We start from the raw sequence: 23,357 nt of genomic DNA on the forward strand, positions 1-23,357 counted from the left end.
TGGGTCTTCAAGACCAAGCATGACTCCCATGGAAATATCAAACGATATAAAGCGAGACTTGTGGCCAAAGGTTTTAACTTATAAAATAGGCATTGATTATAAGGTGTCTTTCTTTCTTGTTTCCAAGGACTTACTTAGAACTATTATGCCTTTGGTAGCTCATTATGATTTAAAGTTGTACCAAATAAATAGAAGTTTAGAAGAGGAAGTTTATATGGACCAGCTAAAGATTTCTTAATAAAGGGAAAATAGCACATGGTTTGCATATTAAATAAGTCAATATATGGACATAAATAAGCTTCCAAACAATGGTATCTTAATTTTAATTATACCATTACTTCCTTCGGTTTTAAGGAAAACATTGATGATCGGTGTATATACTTGAAGATTAGTGAGAGAAAGTTTTTGTTCCTGATTATCTATGTATGACATTTTTTCTTGCTAGTAGTGATCTTGGTTTGTTGTACAAAAGTCAAAACCAATGAATTTCTCTCTAAGAACTTTGAAATGAAAGATATGGGTGAGGCAACCTATGTAATAGGAATTAAATATTTAGAGATCAATCACATAGTTTGTTAGGGTTGTCTCAGTAACGATATATTGAAAGAGTTTTAGAGAGATTTGGCATGGAGAACTATTCAACTAGTGTTGCTAAAATTCAAAAAAGGGATAAGTTTAGTCTTATACAATGTCGAAAAAATAATGGAAACCTCACGCTTCTTGTAACATCCCCGGCCCGTTAAGGCTGAGTTTGCCACTTTTCTTCTTTTATAACAAAAGTTCTTGCAAAGATCTATAAGGTCTATCAGAGTATTTGATTTTAAAGGATACAATAAATATATAAAACATCATTCAAAAGATTTTATTACAAGCGAAATTTGAAAACATTAAACTTTAGTTGCGAAAAATCATATTATTACAATAATTGATATGAAAAGACTTTGAAAGTTAATAATTATTCCCGCCCCAATTCCGGCCTTCTATTCCAGCGTCCTTTCTACCTGAAAACAAGAAATAAAACTGAATGAGCCCAAAGAGGGCCCAGCAAGTAAAATCCACAACCATAAATAGTTTTGCTCCTTGTTCTCAGTTTTGATAATCGTTTTCTCAAATAAATATACATCCAGCCATAATAATAATACATGTATGTACGGTTGTATCTTCCGTAGCATATACGTACTATTACATCATCATCATAATGCATCGCTATAAATCATCTTTATAAATCAACATAGTATATCATCGTTGAAAATCATCATAGTATATCATCATTGAAAATTATCATAGTATATCATCGTTGAAATTCATCATAGTATACCATCATTGAAAATCATCATAGTATATCATCGTTGAAATCATATTATCGTTTTTCTCATATTAGGGCCCATGTACACTATTACCCCTGTGTACGAGGGTTGCGGGTCCTTGTGACCATGGCACTGAACTGTGGCCTCAGCCATGCCCGACCGTCAATTAACTCTTTTCTTGGTGCACTCAACGGTCATGTTGATGGAATACCACCTTCTGGCATAGACTCCTTCAGTGGTTTCTCCTCCATCCGAGTATCAGTACCGAACTCATCTCATCTCATCTTGGGGCCAAAAATACTCTCCTCCATACATGTGTCCTCGTTTCATAAACATTTAACTCATTTCTTGTACTTTTCTTTGTACTTCTTTTGATGCATCTTAGGGCAATATGTAGGAGGGTTTATCATCATTCTTCTTTCTTATAATCATCATCATTTTCTCAACTTTCTTTTCTAAAAAATGGAAACTTTTCCAAATATAAACTTGTGTACTTAGAAAGCATTTAAAGAAATAGAAACTTTCTAAATAATTCTTTTAGAAATCCTTCATGCATGCAACATATCTCCATGACAGGTAAATAAAATAATCATTTACAGTTTGATACAAGAATGACTAAATAGCATGACATGAAGTAATTTTAGAAGGGGTAGTGAATTTACTTACTTCTAGACTGAAGCTAAAAGTGGTCTGAAGGATCTAGTTGCTCCAATCTGACTAACACTACTAGTATATCTTTCAAACTAATTTCTCAAGTCCGTTCTCTCTCGTATTCTTTCTTTCTTGCAACGCTTTGTCTCGCCCTTTCTCTCTCTGTTTCGTGTAAACACTTTCAGAAAGAAGAAAGACCGAGTAGAAAACGGAAGAATGAAGAATATGTGGAAGAGAAGGGAGAGGAGTAGTGAAATTTGTGAAGGGTGAGGACTCTATTTATAGGAAACCATCTCCATCTACCAATCTTCATCTACATCTACAAACCTTCATCCACTAATCTCCATCTATAATTCTCCATCTATTAGTACTTATCTATAAATCTCCACCTACTAGTATCCATCTATAAATCTCCATCTACTAGTACTTATCTATAAATCTTCACCTACTAGTATCCATCTATAAATCTCCATCTACTAGTATCCATCTATAAATCTCCATCTACTAGTATTCATCTATAAATCTTCACCTACTAGTATCCATCTATAAATCTCCATCTACTAGTATCCATCTATAAATCTCCATCTACTAGTATCCCTCTATAAATCTCCACCTACTAGTATCCATCTATAAATCTCCATCTACTAGTATCCATCTATAAATCTTCACCTACTAGTATCCATCTACTATTTTTCTTACCATTTACTATCCTATTATTTCACCAATAACCATTATCTAATTACCACTCTCTGTAATATCATAAATTTCCCCAGAATTAAAATCATAGGCTAAAATGGATATCAAAATAACATCATCATCAAAATAATATGTTTAAATAACTTTGAAAATTCCGGGGCGCTACAATCTTCCCTTCTTATTGAAATTTCGTCCTCGAAATTAAGGCCTATAGTATTACCGTCCAATCTTCAAATTGAGCGATTCAGATTTAAAATATTCTTTTCAATCATTCATCAGAGCCTACTTTCCAATATTCACTTTTATCATGTTGAAATTTCGTCTCCTTATATAAAACAGTCTACAGCCAAGGATTAAACATCAAATTAAATAAAAAGTCATGTGATCATTAGTCCATACCTCCAAACATCATAGTCCTCCTTGCAAGTCCGGAATAATTTTCTCGATCTAATTTAATCAATCTTACCAGAAAGGTGTAAAAATCATCTCTGCCTATATTTTCCTCCGTATCTCAGTATTCCAAATCATGTATACGAAATATGATGCTCTAATAATTATTAACTCCTCACCATCATAAATCTGTAAAAGTAAATAGCACCATCATTCTATAGTTTATATCTCCCAAAAACGTCATTACACGAATATACCTTAGAAGTGACATCATAATTTGATTCATTCTAAATACACAATTATTTCTATTTTCTCATCCCAAATCTTGCGTCGATGTTACAATATCAGCAAAATCTCTCTGTACTACATCTTTACTTGATAACTCGTAACTCAGCAGAAGAAACTTGAAATTATTAGTCCAACTCAATTTGAAATGCAAGATTCTCATCCATTCTTGACTAATACATGTGGTGCCTTGCTACGCTCTAGAAATTAAATTGATCAACAAGCAAAGCAAGATATGGGTAAGTTTCCAAGCTGGAAGTTCCAAAGTACACATGCTAAAATCTCTCTCTCTTGGGTCTTGCAAGGTCAAGAAGAGAAAAAGAGAGACTGATAGTCCTGTTGTTTTCCAGAAAAAAAAAAATTTGATAAGCATTTCAGGACCTGATGTGCATGTGACTCCTTCTGAGACTATCAAAATACCCACATCGGAAGCTCTCTCTCTTCTGTCATGTATGAAGACTTGAAGAAAAGAGAGATGCTTATCTTGAGGAGCATGATCAAGGATAATCTTGCTTCAATGGTTTACCACTGAGAGTATAAGGTGTTGGGTTTGTGAATCATGTTGTGATGCTGCATTTTTCTCTTGAGGATACGCTCAACTTAGGAGAACAGTCGAGCTTTCATTGTATGGAAGGCTATTAGCAGAAGATTTCAGGTGAAGGGGTAAGATCAGAAGGCATGCGTTGCAATGGAGAAAGATGTGTGAATTTATATGAAGGGTTTCTGGATAACGAACGAGCGCGTGGTGCGCGTTGGCATGACATTTCATTCAGTTGCCCACGCATGATATTCGAAGTCGTTGATTGAACAGTGGGTTTGAAAAATGAGCTCAGTCGAATTTATGACAGGAGACAAGATCCTACTTCCACGGGATCTTTTGACAAAATTTTCATCGCGGCCCGAGGTCGCCTAACGCTTTGTTGTTTACTGTTTATTTCACCTGAAGTGAAAAATGCCTTTAAAGCCACTCGTCTGCTGCTTCCAGAAACTTCACAAAAATTTCTTCAGTTCCTAACGCTTAGTCTCTTCTCAGTACTTCATCTCTCCCAATTTCTTCGTATTCTCAACTATTTTTTCCTTACTCTCCTAAATATGGGAGCATCATCATCATCCGTTAACAACCTCGATTTGAATATTGCTCCTGCAGCACAACCCATTGTTATGCCTGACGTGCAACCGGATGTGTCTGTTGTTCCCCCTGAAGTGTCTGCTATTCATCCCGTCGTACCTGTTACACACCCTAATGAACCTGCTGCATATCCTAACGTATGGCAGCCAACTTTTGTCTTTGACAATCGCCCTATCACTATTCACGATTCTGTCATGCTCCATGATTTTACTGCTGTAGCAGTGGCCAAAGGTTTCGTAATTCCACGGGATCAAACGTTCTTAGCTGATAGGTCGGATACTGATGCTATTAATAACTCATTGGCATTCGGTATCCAAGGTGCTGCTTCAGTTTCTGACATGGCACAACGTTTGAGTGCCAGAAATGTTGAGCTGAAAGTCTCAAGAAACCAACTCGGGGTCTTACAGCGACTGCTCAAATACTACAAACGAAAACACGTGGATTTGAAGCAGGAGAATACTCAGCTGAAAAAGATGATGTTATCTTACGCAGAATACTTGGGACCAAAGATGCTAGAAATGGAGAAGAATACCGAACGTCTCCAGCGACAGCACGAAAAACTCCGGGTCGATGTTCAGGGATGTTGCAAGTCTCTCCGCACACGCTCTAGTCAGGTACCTCATTAGAAATAAATATTCTCTTTGATAATTCAATTATATAAATATACGATTATGCTCATACTAGGTTTTCTCTGTGCAGAAATAATCTTCCTGGAGCAGCTCTGAGGAATCATCTGCTCATCATTACCACGTATCTCTTTATGCAACAAATTCCCTTCTCTTTTTTTATTTTTTTTTATTTTTTTATTTTTAATGGACACTGGTATGTAATATTATAAGGAGCTTGTTCTCCAAACATTTCTTTTCGTAATCATTCAGTGCTCATTCAATATTCATTATGAAATCATTCTGTCATTGTAATAACTTCCTTTAAACAAACAATCTGTTTAACAAGTTAATCACTCAATAAAACATCTAAGTATGCACCATCACATGTTATCAACCTCTAAAATACTTTAATATCATTGAACATATATCTTATAAGAAAAATTTAGATCATGTCACTATATTATATCACTGTATCATATTGTCTTTCAACTCTTACCTTTATGCTTCAATTTACCTCAAGAATAATAATCCATTATCTTTACTTAGTAAAAGAAAATTATATCAAAAGCTTTGGCATGTAACTAAAATTTCTCATAATTTCATATCCACTAATGCCTCAAAATTTAAATCTTATCCACAACTTAGGAGTATCAATTCATCCTCAAAACTTTAAGCATCACTTCAATATAATTTACCTCAATTACAGAAAACCTAGCACCTCAAATTCTAAGAATCACATCAAAGATTTCATGAATTGTACCTTAAAGTCATCACAATCATTTGAAAATATCAAAATCCTTAAACCACAACTTTATATATCAAAATATCTTATAGATTCTAGGATATACCTCATTTGCATTTATCCCTGCAATACTTAGGCATTCACTTCATGCCACTACGTAATCCTTATTCATCAATCCATATATTATAACATCAATCATAGTATCATTATTGTCATCGACCAAACCTTAGCCATTACCAAAAACTCATATAAGCTCTTATACCATTAATTCCGTTCAAGAATCTTTTCACAACCGACATCCATAAGATCATTCGTTACCAAGTCACTTACACAATTTGTTTCACAACCTAAATCAATAAAACCATTTTATCAACAAGTTAATTTCACAAATCATCTCGCAACCTAAATCTATAAAATCATCATACGATTTTTAAATCATGATCAATAATCTTTTCTAAATCTTCGAGACACCTTAAAATATACCCTTATCAATCGATACTCTAGAAAACTGCCGCAAATCCAAATAGGCAGATACTATAGATCACAACCTATCTATAAAATAAAAATTCATCTCCGTCATTAACATGATCACAATAATAAAATCCTCCAGATTAATCACACTAAGATGATTTTTAACAAAAAAATTAACCATTAGAAAATGCTCATGCATCATATATTAGAGACCACTCAAAAACACATACTCTATTTGGCCGGAATGTGGCTTCCCATTAACCCCAAAATTTTATTTTATTTTATTTTATTTTTATTTTTTTTTTTTTTTGAAAAGTCTGCCAGAACCTTATAACCTTTGCTCTGATACCAAAATTGTAACATCCCCAGCCCGTTAAGGCTGAGTTTGCCACTTTTCTTCTTTTATAACAAAATTCTTGCAAAGATCTATAAGGTTTATCAGAGTTCTTGATTTTAAAAGATACAATAAATGCATAAAACATTATTCAAGAGATTTTATTACAAGTGAAATTAGAAAAACATTAAACTTTAGTTGCGGAATATCATATTATTACAATCACTGATATGAAAAGACTTTGAAAATTAATAATTATTCCCATCCCCATTCCGGCCTCCTATTCCAGCAGCATTTCTACCTGAAAACAAGAAATAAAACTGAATGAGCCCAAAGGGGGCCCAGCAAGTAAAATCCACAACCATAAATAGTTTTACTCCTTGTTCTCAGTTTTGAAAATCATTTTAGCAAATAAATATAATTCTAGCCATAATAATATCTGTATGTACGGTTGCATCTCCCGTAACATATACATACTATTACATCTAGTAATAGATCATCGTTGTAAATCATTTTTATAAATCATCATCATAATGCATCATTATAAATAATCTCTGTAAATCATCATAGCATATCATCGTTGAAAATATAGTATCGTTGTAAATCATCTTTATAAATCATCATCATAATGCATCATTATAAATAATCTCTGTAAATCATCATAGCATATCATCGTTGAAAATATAGTATCATTTTCTCATAATAAGACCCATGTACACTATTACCCCTGTGCACGAGGGTTGCGGGTCCTTGTGACCATGGCACTGAACTGTGGCCACAGCCATGCCCGACCGTCAATTAACTCTTTTTCTTGGTGCACTCAACGGTCTGTTGATGGAATACCACCTTCTGGCATAGCCTCCTTCAGTGGTTTCGCCTCCATCCGAGTATCGGTACCGAACTCTCATCTTTACTTATCTTGGGGCCAAAAATACTTTCCTCCATACACGTGCCCTCATTTCATAAACATTTAACTCATTTCTTGTACTTTTCTTTGTACTTCTTTTGATACATCTTAGGGCAACATGTAGGAGGGTTTATCATCATTCTTCTTTCTTATAATCATCATTATTTCTCAACTTTCTTTTCTCAAAATGGAATCATTTTCAAATATAAACTTGTTGTACTTAGAAAGCGTTTAAAGAAATAGAAACTTTCTAGATAATTCTTTTAGAAATGCTTCATGCATGCAACATATATCCATGACAGGTAAATAAAATAATCATTTACAGTTTAATACAAGAATAAATAAATAGCATGACATGAAGTAATTTTAGAAGGGGTAGTGAATTTACTTACTTCTAGACTGAAGCTAAAAGTGGTCAAATGATCTAGTTGCTCCAATCTGATTAACACTACTAGTATATCTTTCAAACTAATTACTCAAGTCCGTTCTCTCTCGTGTTCCTTCTTTCTTGCAACGCTTTGTCTCGCCCTTTCTCTCTCTGTTTCGTGTAAACACTTTCAGAAAGAACAAAGACCGAGTAGAAAACGGAAGAATGAAGAATATGTGGAAGAGAAGGGAGTGGAGTGGTGAAATTTGTGAAGGGTGAGGACTCTATTTATAGGAAACCATCTCCATCTACCAATCTTCATCTATAAACCTTCATCCACTAATCTCCATCTATAATTCTCCATCTACTAGTACTTATCTATAAATCTCCATCTACTAGTATCCATCTATAAATCTCCATCTACTAGTATCCATCTATAAATCTCCATCTACTAATACTTATCTATAAATCTTCACCTACTAGTATCCATCTATAAATCTCCATCTACTAGTACTTATCTATAAATCTTCACCTACTAGTATCCATTTATAAATCTCCATCTACTAGTATCCATCTATAAATCTCCATCTACTAGTATCCATCTATAAATCTCCATCTACTAGTACTTATCTATAAATCTTCACCTACTAGTATCCATCTATAAATCTCCATCTACTAGTATCCATCTATAAATCTCCATCTACTAGTATCCATCTATAAATCTTCACCTACTAGTATCCATCTATAAATCTCCATCTACTATTTTTCTTACCATTTACTATCCTATTATTTCACCAATAACTATTATCTAATTACCACTCTCTGTAATATCATAAATTTCCTCAGAATTAAAATCATAGGCTAAAATGGATATCAAAATAACATCATCATCAAAATAATCTGTTTAAATAACTTTGAAAATTTCGGGGCGCTACAAATCCCATGTTTCACGCCCGTACCAAACATATCGAAATAGATTTTCATTTCGTTCGTGATAAGGTTGCTGCAAAATCCTTGATGATCCGGTTTATTTCTACAAAAGATCAAAAAACTGATATCTTTACCAAACCTTTGGTCTCTACACGCTTTGATGTTCTCCGTAGCAACCTCAGCATCATTGAAATTCCGCTTCAATTGTGGGGGCATATTAAGACATTAGAAGATATTGTGCCTCAATCCTCTCCTACACTCAAGATCACATCTGTCAAGGAGGACTCAACAAGGAAATTTTACATTGAATTCAGGAAATAATAGTGAGAGTTTCTTTTTGTAAAAACTTAATTTTTTCAATATATTTCACACTCAATTTTCCGATCGTAGATTTTTTTTGTCTTTGTTTTCCTATGTCTTAAAATTAGTTTCATTTACTTTTACATAAGTGAAGGATGGTTAAAAAAAAAAATCTATTTGACAAAACCTTTCCTAATATTTGTGGATTTCATTGGAACTGAGAAAAATATAGAAAAAAGAGTTCTTTTTTATTATATTAGTATTTTTCATTTCTTTACATTTTTTTTTTTTTGTCCTTAATTTCTATTCTAATTTATGTATTATTTTTCATTCAAATTTTATTAATTTTATTTAATACAAGTTACAAATTTTCTTTTGTAAATTTAATTGACTTTTGTTGTTCATTTTTGTTTTTGGGTGTTCCAATATTCTTGCAGCTATTTTTTATCTCTTTCTTTTTTAAAAGGAAAATTAAACTACCAACATTCTTTTGTTTACAAAATTAGTAAACATAATTGTAATCATATATCAACATGCTCAATTATTTTAGAACACTTCTTTATTTTTGTCCGTGGTATCATTGTTGGAATATAATGAACTTTCAGGAGTTGAACTTTCTCCTCACAAACAATTTTTTTGAGATGTGGTATCATTGTTGGAATATAATAATTAATCAATCATTTTCTATAATTGATTAATCTAGGTTTTTATTTTGAATTTTTTTTTTTTTTCCTTTATATTTCATCTTAAACTACATATATGGGAACAAATATTTAACACGTATCAATTTATAAGAACTAAAATTTATGAATTTTTAAATTTATTGGATATGTGGGTTTATGCTATTAAGTAAAACTATGGTTTAAAATGATATTATGAACGTTTGTCATATTTGGTAGCTAATTTGCTAATTAAGAGAAGAAAATAAAATTTGTTGTTGACAATCTTTTAAAGACTCTTTGACTTAATTATAGAAAAAGAAAAAAGAAAAAAAAAAAAATCCGGCGCGTAGCGCAGGCTCTAAGCTAGTTTCATTAATCCTCAAGAAAGGATATCATGGGTGTAATCACATACACAGACGAGTACACCTTCACTATCCCACCAGCTAGATTGTTCAAAGCCTTGGTCATTGATGCTCACATCCTCATCCCAAAACTCCTCCCATAGGCTGTTAAGAGCATTGATATCATTCAAGGCGATGGAGGGGCTGGAAGCATCAGGCAAATCACTTTTGCCGAAGGTAGTCAATTTAGTACTGTGAAGAATCGAATTGATGAGCTAAATGAAAAGACTTATTCCTACAAGTACACGGTGATTGAAGGTGATGCCTTGGCTGACAAGCTTGAATTGATTATTCATGAGGTCCAATTTGAGGCAACAACAGAAGGTGAGAGTAAAAATAAGATGACAACCAAGTACCATACAAAGGGTGACGTAGTGATCAAGGAAGAGGAAATCAAGGCTGGCAAGGAAAAGGTGCTTGGTATGTACAAAGTTGTGGAAGGCTAGCTCCTCCAAAACCCTAATGTTTATGCTTAATTAGCAGCATTTCTTCTGAATTAATGCTCATCTCCAATCGGTCTCTTTTTTTTTCTTTTTTTTTTCTACTGCTTAAATGTTGTGGCTTTTGCTTTTTTGTCTCTGTATAATTTGGTGTGGATAATAAGTGTCAATCACTAGTAAATAGTGATTGTGGATTCGTTGTACGCATGTACTGCTTCTTCCAGTGAAGACACATAAATAAACATGATTGATGTTGTTGTTTCAAGATATATACATATATATATAAAGCATTCCTACATAAAGTGAATGATGAATTCCTTTTTTATTTTTCATTGTTTAAATCAGTTTGTGTCCTCTCATGGGGCCAATTTGTTAATGTCCATCCACACAAGACACACTCCATGCTCTAATATGATGGACTGGAAACAAATCCTAAAAATCTGCATTAATTTTGCATTCATTGGAGTATATGCATATTGCATATGATATACCTTTCAAAATGGGGCTTTAATTTATGGCACCAGAGGAATAAAGCCCTACAGAGTGGGCAAGGCCTGAGTAGGGTCATAAGGAACAAAAATGATCTGAGCTTATTCACCTCATATTCTCATGATAGAAAGGCCAACCAACCTATCACTTTTTAAAGCTTCCCAGCCTCACTCCCCTTAGAGGGAGAACAAATATCTGGATTAATATATTAAAAGGCCAAGACCAATTCCGCAACAAATTTGCAAACCCAACTATCATGAATAGTAGATACAATAATAAATCACAGATTCACAATAGCAAACACTAATTAATCCAACGGATTTTTGCTTCAGTGCTATAAAAAAAAAAAAATAATAAATAAAATTTAAATTTAAAAAAAAATTAAAATTCCTAGTAAATAACGTGTAACATAGTAAAATAACGTGTTACATTTTGATTTTTAAGTAAGAAAAAATAATTAGAGACCAAAAAAAAAATGAAGCACGGTATTTTTGTTTAATTAGAGAGAGAAAGTGCTAGAGATATGGAGAGGACAGTCCAGGATAGGGTTGGGCCTGAGCTCAACTGAGAGCTGGTCTGGGGAAATTCTAAAGCCCCATATTTTTAGACGTCGGCCCATGTCAATATTTTTTAGTCGGTGGTTAACCGTTAAAGCACAAGAAAATTTAAATTCCTAGGTAGAATTCCAATTCGAATGGAAGTTGGGATTAGATGGTGAAGGCGGTGGGATATTGGTTATAAAAGAAAAGACCCTTGGAATGATGCCCATATCAGAAAAAAAAAACTTTTTTGCTCCAAATCAGACGTTTTCTTTTTTGGTCGCAAATAGCAATGGCTCCTCCTCCTCCGCGTCCAATCTTCGTTCGTCAAGTTTGGCAAGACAACCTTCTCGAGGAATTTTCCGAAATCGCAAGAGCTCTCTCCCATCATCATTTAGCCGCCTTCGACTCTGAGTTTCCCGGCGAAGTCTTCCCTTCTACCAGCCGCCACTACTCCGATAGGTCTCCCGCTGAGAATTACCTGCACATGAATTGCAACGTGGATGCCACTAAGATCATCCTTCTTGCTATGTCTGGGAGTTTAATTTCAAAGCTTTCGACAAGGAAAGCGATCTTCACAATTCGGAGTCCATCCAATTACTGGAGCGGCAGGGGATCGACTTGAATAAGAACCGAGAAAAGGGTATCGAATCTAAGGAGTTTGTGAGGCTAATCTTCAACTCTGGCCTCTTGTGGAATTCCAAAATCACTTGGATCACCTTCCAAGGCGCATATGATTTTGGCTACTTAATCAAAATCTTGATTGGGCGAGAACTGCCGTCTGATCTCGTGGAGTTTATTCGTTTGGTGTTATACTTGGTACAGGGTGTATGATATCAAACACATGATCAAGTCGTGTGAAGGGCTGTATGGGGGTTTGGAGAAGGTAGCCAACACTCTTGGGGTTAACCGTGTTGCGGGGAAAAGTCATCAGGCGGGTTCTGATAGTTTGCTCATCTTGCACACAATTATAAAACTAAAGGACCTTTACTTCTGCGGTCAGGTTTGGATGAATTGTCGGTTGACTTTATACAGTCTAGAAATCCCATCTTCACGTTGGGAGTTTGGATGCACCAAAAATTTACGGCTTCCAATTTCTAACCGGATGCAATCAGCAATGGCAAGTTACAATATTCAGTTTTAGGTTTCCTTTCTTAGACAATGTATAAGATTCTTCACAACTATTGTAAATCTGATTTTTCTTTTGTTGAAATGGAAACAAGTTTTAGTATTGAGTGGGTATCACAGATATTGCTTACATATTTATTATTCAAACATATCAATGCTTTGGCAGTAATTTGAGCTCTATACCGCCTGTGAAAGATTGCTATAAGAGCTACAGCCAAAACCCAGAGTCTTATTTTGCTCTGTATCTCTTAAACTGCTCTGTATGTTGGTAGACTATGATTGTAAATTGAAATATGGTTGTTGCATATTTTGCTTATTCTCTTAAACTACGATTTACCTGAACTTTGTTTGGTTGGTCAATTGTAAGTGAGAGAAGGCAGTTGGTTGAGGCATTGTTTGTGCTTACTTGACTTATGAGTTAAGTGAAAAACAAGAATAACACTGGCTGCATACTTATTTTATCTATTACTGGGAAGTTTATGATTTCTTGTCTGTTTGTAAGTCTGCTTCTGATTACTCCCTTCAAACCCAAAAAGTCTTCTCCCGTGCCTTCTCTTTTGATTCTTCGAAGGAGACTTTAGAAACTAGTTTTAAGAGGAATGCATTAGAATTTGGACTTGGTCATTGAATTGTGATTGATAGTTAATTTGGGAATAACTATTTTAAAACTCAATTAAGAATATCCAAACAACTTATGCTTTATGTAAAAACTCCAACTCGGATAATTAGAATTTGCTGTTTGTAGGCTTCCTCCACTCCCTTCACCTTTGAAACTATCCAAGAAGAGGTTTTTATCACTTTCATAAGAGTAATTGAAGGAAAAGTCTGGGAGATTAAGTTTGTTAAGTTGCTGAAAGTGTATTGTCTGCCATCCCTCTATTTTGGAAGAAGTGCATCTTGTGTTGGCATTGATTTTAATTGCTTGTGTTTGCCTAATTATGGGGACCCAAATCAATGCTGACGATTATGATCCCAGAATGAGGTTTTTGCTTTAGATTTTAGGTTCTGATATCAAAGCTTCCAAGTTTAACAAGCATACATTGATGATATCCTTTCTTTGGTTCACTTATCTGATTATTTTTTCTGCCTTATTTTACTTTTCTTTTGTTTGGTATTGCAGACCAGAGATGGGTGTAGGATGGTTGAAGGGGGGGGCTTATGCATATTGAGGCTGTGACTAAAGGAGAATGAAAGCAATATTTTAGGCAAAGTAATTGATCTGCAACCATTGTGCTTCTTGGTCCACCTTAGATCTGTCAATTCATCAGCACAGCATTCTTGTGGTAGCATGACAATAGGAATTGTTTTATGCAAGATTGAAAGATGAGCTGATATTTGGATTCCTGGGGAAACTGAACCTATCTCTAAGAAGGACAGTTTTACTGGGGTGAAACCTGACGGTTTGAATGTAGCTAAAGTTATTACTGAGGTAGCTCAGAAGTCTTGGAGTGAAGTTAGGTCTTCAAGGAGAACTCCTACTACAAAGGCTATTGCAAAAGATAGTAACAACCATTGGACTAATTCCTTTCACTTATTAGCTCGAGCTGATAGTAAGTATGAATTGGGAGAAGTGAGAAGGTCAGGAGCTGCTATTACTTCTCTTCAACAAGATATTGATAAGGCTTTAAATCTGGATAGCTCTACTTTTCCGACATCTTTGGATAAGGGAAAGAGTAAAATGGGGGAAGTGGAGGAGGTGTTGATGAGAGGGTTTTACCCAACATTATGAATCTTCTCACTTGGAATGTGAGGGGTTTAAATCACCCTTCCAAACAAAAGGAGGTTAAAAACATGATTAAACTTCATAAGATTGGTTTAGTTTACTTAATTGAGACTAGAGTAAAGGAAGCGAAAGCTGATTTGATCAAAAACGCAATTGTTCCAGATTGGGCCTTTGTTGTTAACTATGAGAAGCATGTCCTAGGCAGAATTTGGATTTTGTTGGAATAAATCTGAGTTTGATGTTACTGTCCTTGATAAAAGTGATCAAAGTATTAATTGTGTCATTCATTATTCTAAGGATAACCTTCGTTGGTATCATTCTTTTGTATGTGGTGCTGACAAAGGTTTAGATAGAATGAATCTTTGGCATAATTTGGCAGCTATGAAGCTAAAAATTGCTGATAATCCTTGGATGCTTTGTGGTGATTATAATGTTGTTAAAACTGTGGCTGAGAAGTGGGGTTCAAATAAACTCAATTCTTATGAAGTTGAGTTTGGGGCTTGTTTCCAGAACCTTGAGGTGTTTGATCTTAATTTTAGTGACTGTTTTTTTACTTGGAATAACAAGAGTGAAGAGCCCCGTTTTGTGGCCAGAAAGCTTGATAGAGTAATGGTAAATGAACATTGGATGTGCTATCTTGGTCAAACTGTTGCGGAATTTCTTAGTGGGGGTATTTCAAATCATTCTCCTGCTATCATTTCAGTAGGAATCTTGCAGAGTTTTGGCCCAAAGCCTTTTTAAGTTTTATAACTATTGGATGGAGCATAAGGATTTTCTGCATTGGGTTATGGAAGGTTGGAGTAATCATGTTGATGGGGTCCCAATGTATAAACTGTGTATGAAACTTCGTTCTGTAAAAGCAGTCTTGAAAGGACAGAATTTGGCATGTTTTGGTGATCTAACACAGAGGGTTATTCAGGCTCGTGAGAATCTTGATTTAGCTCAAAAAGCAGCCATTGTTTCTTTTTGGAGTGCTGATTGTATGCTCAAAGAAAGAGAGTGCCTCCATGCTTATGTTACTATTACAAAGGCGGAAGAGGCTTTCTTAAAGCAAAAGCCTCGAAATCAATGGCTGCAACTGAGTGATCAGAATAATAGCTATTTTCATCGTCTTCTTAAAGTCAGAAATGCCAGAAATTCCATTTACTCACTTGTGGGATGAAAACGGTAATAAGGTAGATGATGTGGTACAAATTAAGTGAGTGGCTCAAGATTTTTATAAAATACTCCTAGGAGCTACCCAGATGCATTTTGATGAGTCGGTCAGCTCGTTTCTGGTTCTCTTCCTGCTGAGAAGGTTGCTATGCTGGAAAAGAAGTTACAGCTGAGGAAATCAAGAGTACTCTTTTTAACATGAAAGCAAATAAGGCTCCTGGGCCTGATGGGTTTTCTTCTGATTTTTTTAAGGCTTCTTGGTCAATTTTTGGTGAGGAGGTAGTTGCTGCTATTAAAGGGTTTTTTGATCTGGTAGTAGGAGGCAGTTCCTCAACAGGAAATGGGTGTTTATAGCAGCTGAATGCATATATTCATCTGTACAAAGAAAAAGGAAAGTAATGTATAAGTATCTCTCTTTTTTCTCCTAAAATTAAGTTTATTGAGCTTCTGCCAATTAGTGCCAAAATAAATCTTGGAAATTTGCTACGGATTTGCTTGTAGCTTCCATAAGCTGTTCTTGCAAAGATTCGGTTTTGAGTTTTTGTCATCTTATCCCTCCCAAGTAGAGGCCAGCCAAGCCCGAGTTTGTTTTTAGTGGATTTATTAATTGATCTTAGAGTGATGGTGCAGATGGAAACCTCTTCCAAAATCAAAAGACAGTCTAAACACGCCATTGAGATACATACTCTTGTATTAACATAGCCAACTAACCTCAAGAATGACGCCCTATTCAAATTGTTATTAATCAAATGCACAATAGGACAGCCCTGAGAACCAAATCGAAACAAGTTAATTAAGGAACAACAACCTATAAAAACCACTTAATTCCCTTCCATTTTCACAGCCCAAGTTGAAGAAATTCTAGATTCCAAGCCATTTCCTTCAAAATTAGTGCCTAGCTAGTTTCATTAATCCTCAAGAAAGGATATTATGGGCGTAATCACTTACACAGACGAGTACACCTCCCCTATTCCACCAGCCAGATTGTTCAAAGCCTTGGTCATTGAAGCTCACATCCTCATCCCAAAACTCCTCCCACAGGCTGGTAAGAGCATTGAAATCATTCAAGGAGATGGAGGGGCTGGAAGCATTAGGCAGATCACTTTCGCCGAAGGTAGCCAATTTAGTACCGTCAAGAACCGAATTGATGACCTAAATGAAAAGACTTATTCCTACAAGTACACTGTGATCGGAGGTGATGCCTTGGCTGACAAGCTTGAATTGATTGTTCATGAGGTTAAATTTGAGGCAACAGCAGAACGTGGGAGTAAAAATAAGATGACAACCAAGTACCATACCAAAGGTGACGTAGTGATCAAGGAAGAGGAAATCAAGGCTGGGAAGGAAAAGGTGTTGGGTATGTACAAAGTTGTAGAAGGCTACCTCCTCCAAAACCCTGATGCCGATGCTTAATTAATGCTGATCTTGTCTCCTTTGTCTACTGTTTAATGTTGTGGCTTTTGTCTTTGTCTTTGAATAATCGCCTTAATGTGGTGTGATAATAAGTCTCAATCACTAGTGAATAGTGATGGTGTGGACAACATCAACATGGCTGCTGTTATTGTTTCATATATATATAAAGCATTTCTTCAATATGAGAATGATGAATTCCCCGTCTACTTCTTCTATTCTAGTTTGTATCATCTCATGGGTACCACTTTGTTATGACCCATCTACGCGGCACATATATAAATGCCCGAATTCTTTGCTCTAAACCAGTTATAATTGATCTTTCTTTTCTTTTCTTCTCCTCTTTTATTTCACAAAAATAGAACTTAAAAATCCTTGTAATTACTTCTTTAATCTATATATTTGGGGATGTGGGTGTTGCGCACCTAAAATATGCGAATTCCATCTATCTGTGCAAAACCAGCAGGATAGAAATACTCTGTTTCTCTCTTTCACCTAGGATCCAAATTGAAGTACTCTTGATGTGAGACTTTCCCCACTATTGGCAATAACTTTTGTAGAAAGCAAAGACATAAGTTGATTTTTTTACAAAAAAAATCTACTTTAATTTAAACTAGGGGTGCCAATTTGTGTTCGCGTGTCGGGATCAAGTCGTATCAAGGTATGTATATAAGACTATATAGTTCAATCCTAATCCGACCCATTTACTTAAGGAATAAACACTCTTTTGCCCCTAGAGTTTAAACACTTTATTTTTTTTCCCCTTAGGGTTTCATTTTATAATAGGAGATACATATGGTTTTCATAAAGACGGAGATGGTACCTCCATCAAAATTTCGTCCAAAACTTAACGAAACGCCACTTCAGCACCAATCAAAAATCGCCACATGTTATATAATTAATTTTAAAAAAAAAAAATTAAAAAGATTAAAAAATTATATTTTTTTCAACAAAAAAAAAAATGGCCATTTGGGGGTGGCTGAAACCACCTCTAGTGGTTTCGGCCACCCCTTTTGGCCATGGGGTGCCATGGGCCACCCCCATCTGGCCAGTTTGGGGGTGACTCGCCACCCCCACGGCCAGATAGCCACCCGCAAGAAGCCCAAGGGGGTGGCCGAAACCACCCAATTTGGGGGTGGCGAGGGCCGGATGTGGGTGGCTCGGCCACCCCCAAGAAGCCCAAAGGAGGTGGCAGCCACCCCCCAACTGGCCAAGGGGGTGTCTACAGCCACCCCCAAATTTTTTTTTAAAATATATATATATAATTTTTTAAAAAATAATAATAATAATTATATGACACGTAGTAATTTTTGATTGGTGCTGACGTGGCGTTCCGTTGAGTTTTGGATGAAATTTTAACGGAAGCACCATCTCTGTCTTTATGAAAACCACAGGTATCTCATGTGATAAAAATGAAACCTTAAAGAGGAAAAAATAAAGTGTATAAACCTTAGGGGGCAAAAGAGTATTGAACCCTTTAATTAAATGGATTAGACCCATCAACCATAACATTCTAATTTTGTATTAGATTCGTATCGAATTCGCTGATCATGTCAAAAATTGTCTGCCATTATGTTGCTTGTAGAGTTCAGGTCGTATTGAAACATGTGTATAAGACTGTATAAGTTAACTTTAACCCAACCCATTTAATTAAATTGGTCAGACTCCTCAACTCTAACCATTTAGTATCGTATTGTGTAAGGGTTCGTATCGAGTTCACGGATCATGTCAAAAATTACTGGCTCTAATCTAAATCCACTAGCAGGCAAATAATCTTTCCTACTAAAATGCAATTCAATCTCAAAGCATGGACATTCTGTGTGACTACTGGTGGCCGTGGAGATTTTCTTAGAAATTAAGAATTCTTCAATCCCCTGTTGAATTGGTCAATATCCAAAGACTTTGAACGGAGAGTACTAATGATACTAAAATTCATACCAAAGCCAACTTTAACTAAATTTCTGCGTAACGACAAATTTAAGGTCTTTCTATTCCTCTCCCAAAACTATTCCCACATAGATCTAATTCATTTTTCATCTCCTCCTTTTCATAACATTTCTCTAGATTACTCAGGCCTTTGCAACTCAGGTGACTCCGGACAGGATGTTCAAGGCCTTGATCCTTGACTCTCACAACATCTGCCCCAAGCTCATTTTTTCATCAATAAAAAGCATAGAATTTGTTGAAGGCAATGGAGAGGTTGGAAGCATCAAACAGATCAATTTCACTGAAGGATAGGCTATAGCAACTCTAGCTAGCGTATTATGTATACTTAGTGCCTTAGTTCAGACAAAATATATGAAGCATAACCTCAAGGGGGTTGGCTTGTCTCGTAAGTCACTTAGTCCTGGTGTTTCATGAAGCATTAGGTTTAAGGTTCGACCCCCTTGAGTGCAAACAATTAGTTGGAACTACGCTCATGGGCAAAAGCTCCAGCTTCACTAACCCGTGTGGAGAGGGACGCTTTGCACGGTGTATTTCCATTAATCGAAATAATGGGAAGGCGAAGGCGACGCATTAATGGAGAAGCTTGAATATATTAGCTATGAGCTGAAGTTTGAGGGATATGGTAGAGGAGGAAGTGTTTGTAAGATGAGCAGTGAATACAAAGCAAAGAAAGGAATAGAGACCAAAGAAGAGGATATTAAGCTTGGAAAGGACAGAGCCATAGGGATGTATGAAGTTGTGGAGGCCTACCTCTTGGCTCACCCTCATGTCTATTTATACTTGAAAAAGTCGTGTAATCATTTCCAGGATTGTGTTTTGTGTAATAATTCTAAGAGACTGCATTTCTTTGTTTCTTTTAAGAAAAGCTTTTTTGTTCAATGAGATGCTGCAAAAGATAACCAAAAGCGGGTTAGCCGTGTCTCTGGATTCTACTTTTGTGGTTCTGTAAACTCATGGCACATATCTTAGCCGATAATTAACCCCCTTAAGCATACACCTTTTTTGGTTTTAATGTCCTTCAAAAGGTGACAATATTATACCCCTCATAGTATCTAACTGCGCTAAAATGATCATCCGTGAACTTTTTCCATCTTTTTGGACAAAAATCCTTTGTGTCGAATTTTACTTTTAAAGGGGCAAACTCTCAAAAATGCTCTTGAAATTAAAAACAAAATATAAAAAAATGGCAGTCAAGCCACCTCCTTGGCCATATGGGGGTGGCCAAACCACTCCCAAACCCATTTGGAGTGGTTTCGACCATCCTTATTTGGCTACACTCCCAATGGTCATGGAGTTGGTTTCGGCTACTTCATCCTGGCCCAAGGTGGTGGCTAGACCATCCCCAAATTTTTTTTCTTTGTTTTTTATTTTTATTTTGTATTTAACCTTTTTTAAAAAGGGTTTTTTTTTTTTTTTCACTTTAACCCCAATAGGCATTTTTTGGAGTTCATCTCTTAAAAAGTCACTAGTGACACATGTGGGTTTTTGTCCAAAGAAACGGAAAAAGTTGATAGACAGTCGTTTTTGTCACAATAACATACTTTGTGGGAGGACCGTTTATTACTTTTTTAAACATTGAACGTCAAAACGAAAAAGAATGTACTTCTAAAAGTAAAGTGTATTTTCTCAAAAATAAAAATTAAAAAAAAAAAAAAAAAAAAAAAAAAAAAAAAAGACCCCGAAATACTCATCACTATCCTAAACATTATTTACCAAATTTCATCCCCTGATTTCATATTATATCATTGGAGTTCATTCCATAAGTCCTTGGTATGGGTGAAATTTGGAAAATGACAATTGGGAAATGAGACATAAATATATAAAGGGAAAAGAAAACAAAAGAAATGTACAAATTAACTGAGACTAAGTACCATATGCACCTGGGGTGGCCCGCGTAGGGCCACGCCCCCCTAACACAAAGAAAAAAAAAATTATAGGGTAAAAAAAAATTTTAGTCTATTGGCCCAAACTCATTAAATTTTTTTTGCCCTTAGCCCTTACCCATACCAAACTCTGCCTCCGTCCCTGCTTTTAGTGAAACCATAATATAGCATGTTAAGACACCACTTAACTCAAAATTTTAATCTTAGGAATTTGAGCACAACGAAGCTTATATTCATCACTCATGCTTATGACATCTTTTCAATGTGGAATTCAAATCTTTCCACGCTCACATGTGTATACTCAACAAGCATGCTCTATATACATCAAGTTTGTAAAAGATTATCATTGTTAGATAAAATATTTGTATTTCTATCTGTTTTAGACAACTGGGCAGTGATTTTCATTTGAAACCCTAAGGTTGATAATCAGGGACGGAGGCAAAGTTTGGTATGGATATAGACCAAGGGCCAAACAATTTAGTGGATAGGGGTCAATAGGCTAAAAAAAAGAATTTTACCTTATAAATTTTTTTTTTGAACTTAACTTTTTTTTTTCCTTGAGTTAGGGGGGCCATGGCCTACACCAGCCGCCCCAGCTCCATCAACGACTAAATGACTCATCACTCCTCAGATATGATCAATTTCTCAATCTCCCTAACAATGGCAATTAATAAGCCCATGATTCTTGGTCATGATTACTTGGCAAAATCAATTTGGTTTGAGCATCCAGGAATTATTTGATGCATGCGCCGCCCATGTGTAATAGCGTATGCATTAAAAAAGGTGTTCTTTGAGTTGAATTTTGAACATTGAAACAAAAGTAGTCCAAGAGCCACAAAAGTTGAAGCCCTTTGAACTTTGAAGTTTCCCAGTTCTTTGGCTGCGCGCACATCTAACTTCTCATTTTTCTTAATGAGGTTGTCACAAAGCCTACGCCATCTGCTCAATCTATATATATAGCCAAAGTGATTTCCAAGTTCTCACTACAATCTACTAAGCCATGGGGGTCACCAACTTTACACAAGAGTTCACATCCCCAATTGCGTCATCAAGAATGTTCAAGGCATTGATCTTAGACTCTTCCAACCTCATCCCAAAGCTCTTACCACAATTCATCAAAAACGTTGAATTAATCCAAGGAGATGGAGGAGCCGGAAGCATTGAACAAATCAACTTCACTGAAGGTTAGCAATCTAACATAAGCTAGCTAAGCAAACTTGTTTTAATCATGCGATGGTTTTTTTTTTTTTTTTTGGGGATAACGGGGGGTCGGAGAAGATCCCCGGAACACTGTGCAAAGCACCCCTCCCACACGGATTGGGTAAAACTTGGGCTTTCGCCCGCAGAAGCTTCATGAGGCACCCGGGCCAATTAACTTACGGCTCGAACCAACTCCTTATGGTTAATTAACCATGCCATTGTTTTTCATACAATAACTTTAATTGATCATGTTTTGTTTGGTTCATCATTTAGGTAGCCACTTCAAATATGTGAAGCACAGAATTGATGAGCTTGATAAGGGCAATTTGGTGTGCAAGTACACTATGATTGAAGGGGACCCCTTGGGTGACAAGTTTGAATCTATTGGTTATGAGGTCAAGTTTGAAGCCGCCAGTTATGGGGGATGCATCTGCAAGATGACAAGCAAATACAATACCAAAGGCGATTTTGAAATCAAAGAAGAAGATGTTAAGGAGGGCAAGGAGAGTACTATTGGGGTCTACAAAGTTGTGGAAGCCTACCTCTCAGAGAACCCTCAACTCTACGCTTAGTTTCCTAAGCTTTTTACATTCTATACCTGATGCTAGTTCTTCGTTTGCTCTTTAATTTTATTATGTTTTTTGGATGAGTGAAATTTTTTATAGCAACACAAAGATTAAAAAATCCCTCTAGCAGCAGATCCCCCTAGAACACAAGTTGCTAATTAAGCAACTTACAGACAAATCTCAATCTTCTGAGATTAAGGTCATGTTAATCTTCTATGTATGGTTTCAATTTTATCGGATGTCCCGAAGTGTTAGGAAATATATCTTATTTCTCAGAACTGGTGAGACTCGAAAATTAAGAAGAACGCAAAAACAAAAAATCACAAAAACACAGAGATTTACGTAGTTTACCACTAAAAGCTACGCCCACAGAATTACAGCAAAGTTTCACTATTTTCAAGAGAGATAATACTAGAGGTGTCAACCATACATCCCCTCACTCCATGGACTAAGCCTCTAAAAAAATCTCATTTAAATCGTAGGGCTTCCAACATCGAACCGGATCGAATATAAAACCAAACTCCGCATAGCCTAACACGAAGAAGGTACATCCGTTATTGAGTAATATGAACAAAACTTATGGTTTCCTAGCTATAAACAGCCAAAGAAATTCCTTTTTCATATGATCAATCTATGCAATGGGATGCATGTTAATTTTCTTTCATATGGTTTCCTAGCTATAGACTCTAATTACTAT

At 35.7% G+C, this 23,357-nt stretch overlaps 2 protein-coding genes and 2 pseudogenes across 2 annotated transcripts; all 4 read left to right on the plus strand.

Annotated features, from left to right (window-relative positions):
• Nucleotides 1-10,173: 10,173 nt before the first annotated feature.
• Nucleotides 10,174-10,656, plus strand: LOC132174693 (major strawberry allergen Fra a 1-2-like; annotated as a pseudogene).
• Nucleotides 10,657-16,584: 5,928 nt separating this feature from the next.
• LOC132168215 (major allergen Pru ar 1-like) lies at nt 16,585-17,067 on the plus strand. Its single transcript, XM_059579338.1, has one exon. The coding sequence runs from the start codon at nt 16,585-16,587 to the stop codon at nt 17,065-17,067; it is 483 nt and encodes a 160-aa protein (XP_059435321.1).
• A 2,052-nt stretch (nt 17,068-19,119) lies between these two features.
• Nucleotides 19,120-19,893, plus strand: LOC132184150 (major allergen Pru ar 1-like; annotated as a pseudogene).
• Nucleotides 19,894-21,777: 1,884 nt separating this feature from the next.
• LOC132167465 (pathogenesis-related protein STH-21-like) lies at nt 21,778-23,146 on the plus strand. Its single transcript, XM_059578454.1, has 2 exons — nt 21,778-22,078; nt 22,368-23,146. Exons 1-2 carry the CDS (start codon nt 21,895-21,897, stop codon nt 22,664-22,666), a joined length of 483 nt encoding a protein of 160 aa, XP_059434437.1. The 5' UTR covers nt 21,778-21,894; the 3' UTR covers nt 22,667-23,146.
• The last annotated feature ends 211 nt before the right edge of the window (nt 23,147-23,357 follow it).

The sequence above is a fragment of the Corylus avellana genome, chromosome ca1, assembly GCF_901000735.1.
Source record: "Corylus avellana chromosome ca1, CavTom2PMs-1.0".
Lineage (NCBI taxonomy): Eukaryota > Viridiplantae > Streptophyta > Magnoliopsida > Fagales > Betulaceae > Corylus > Corylus avellana.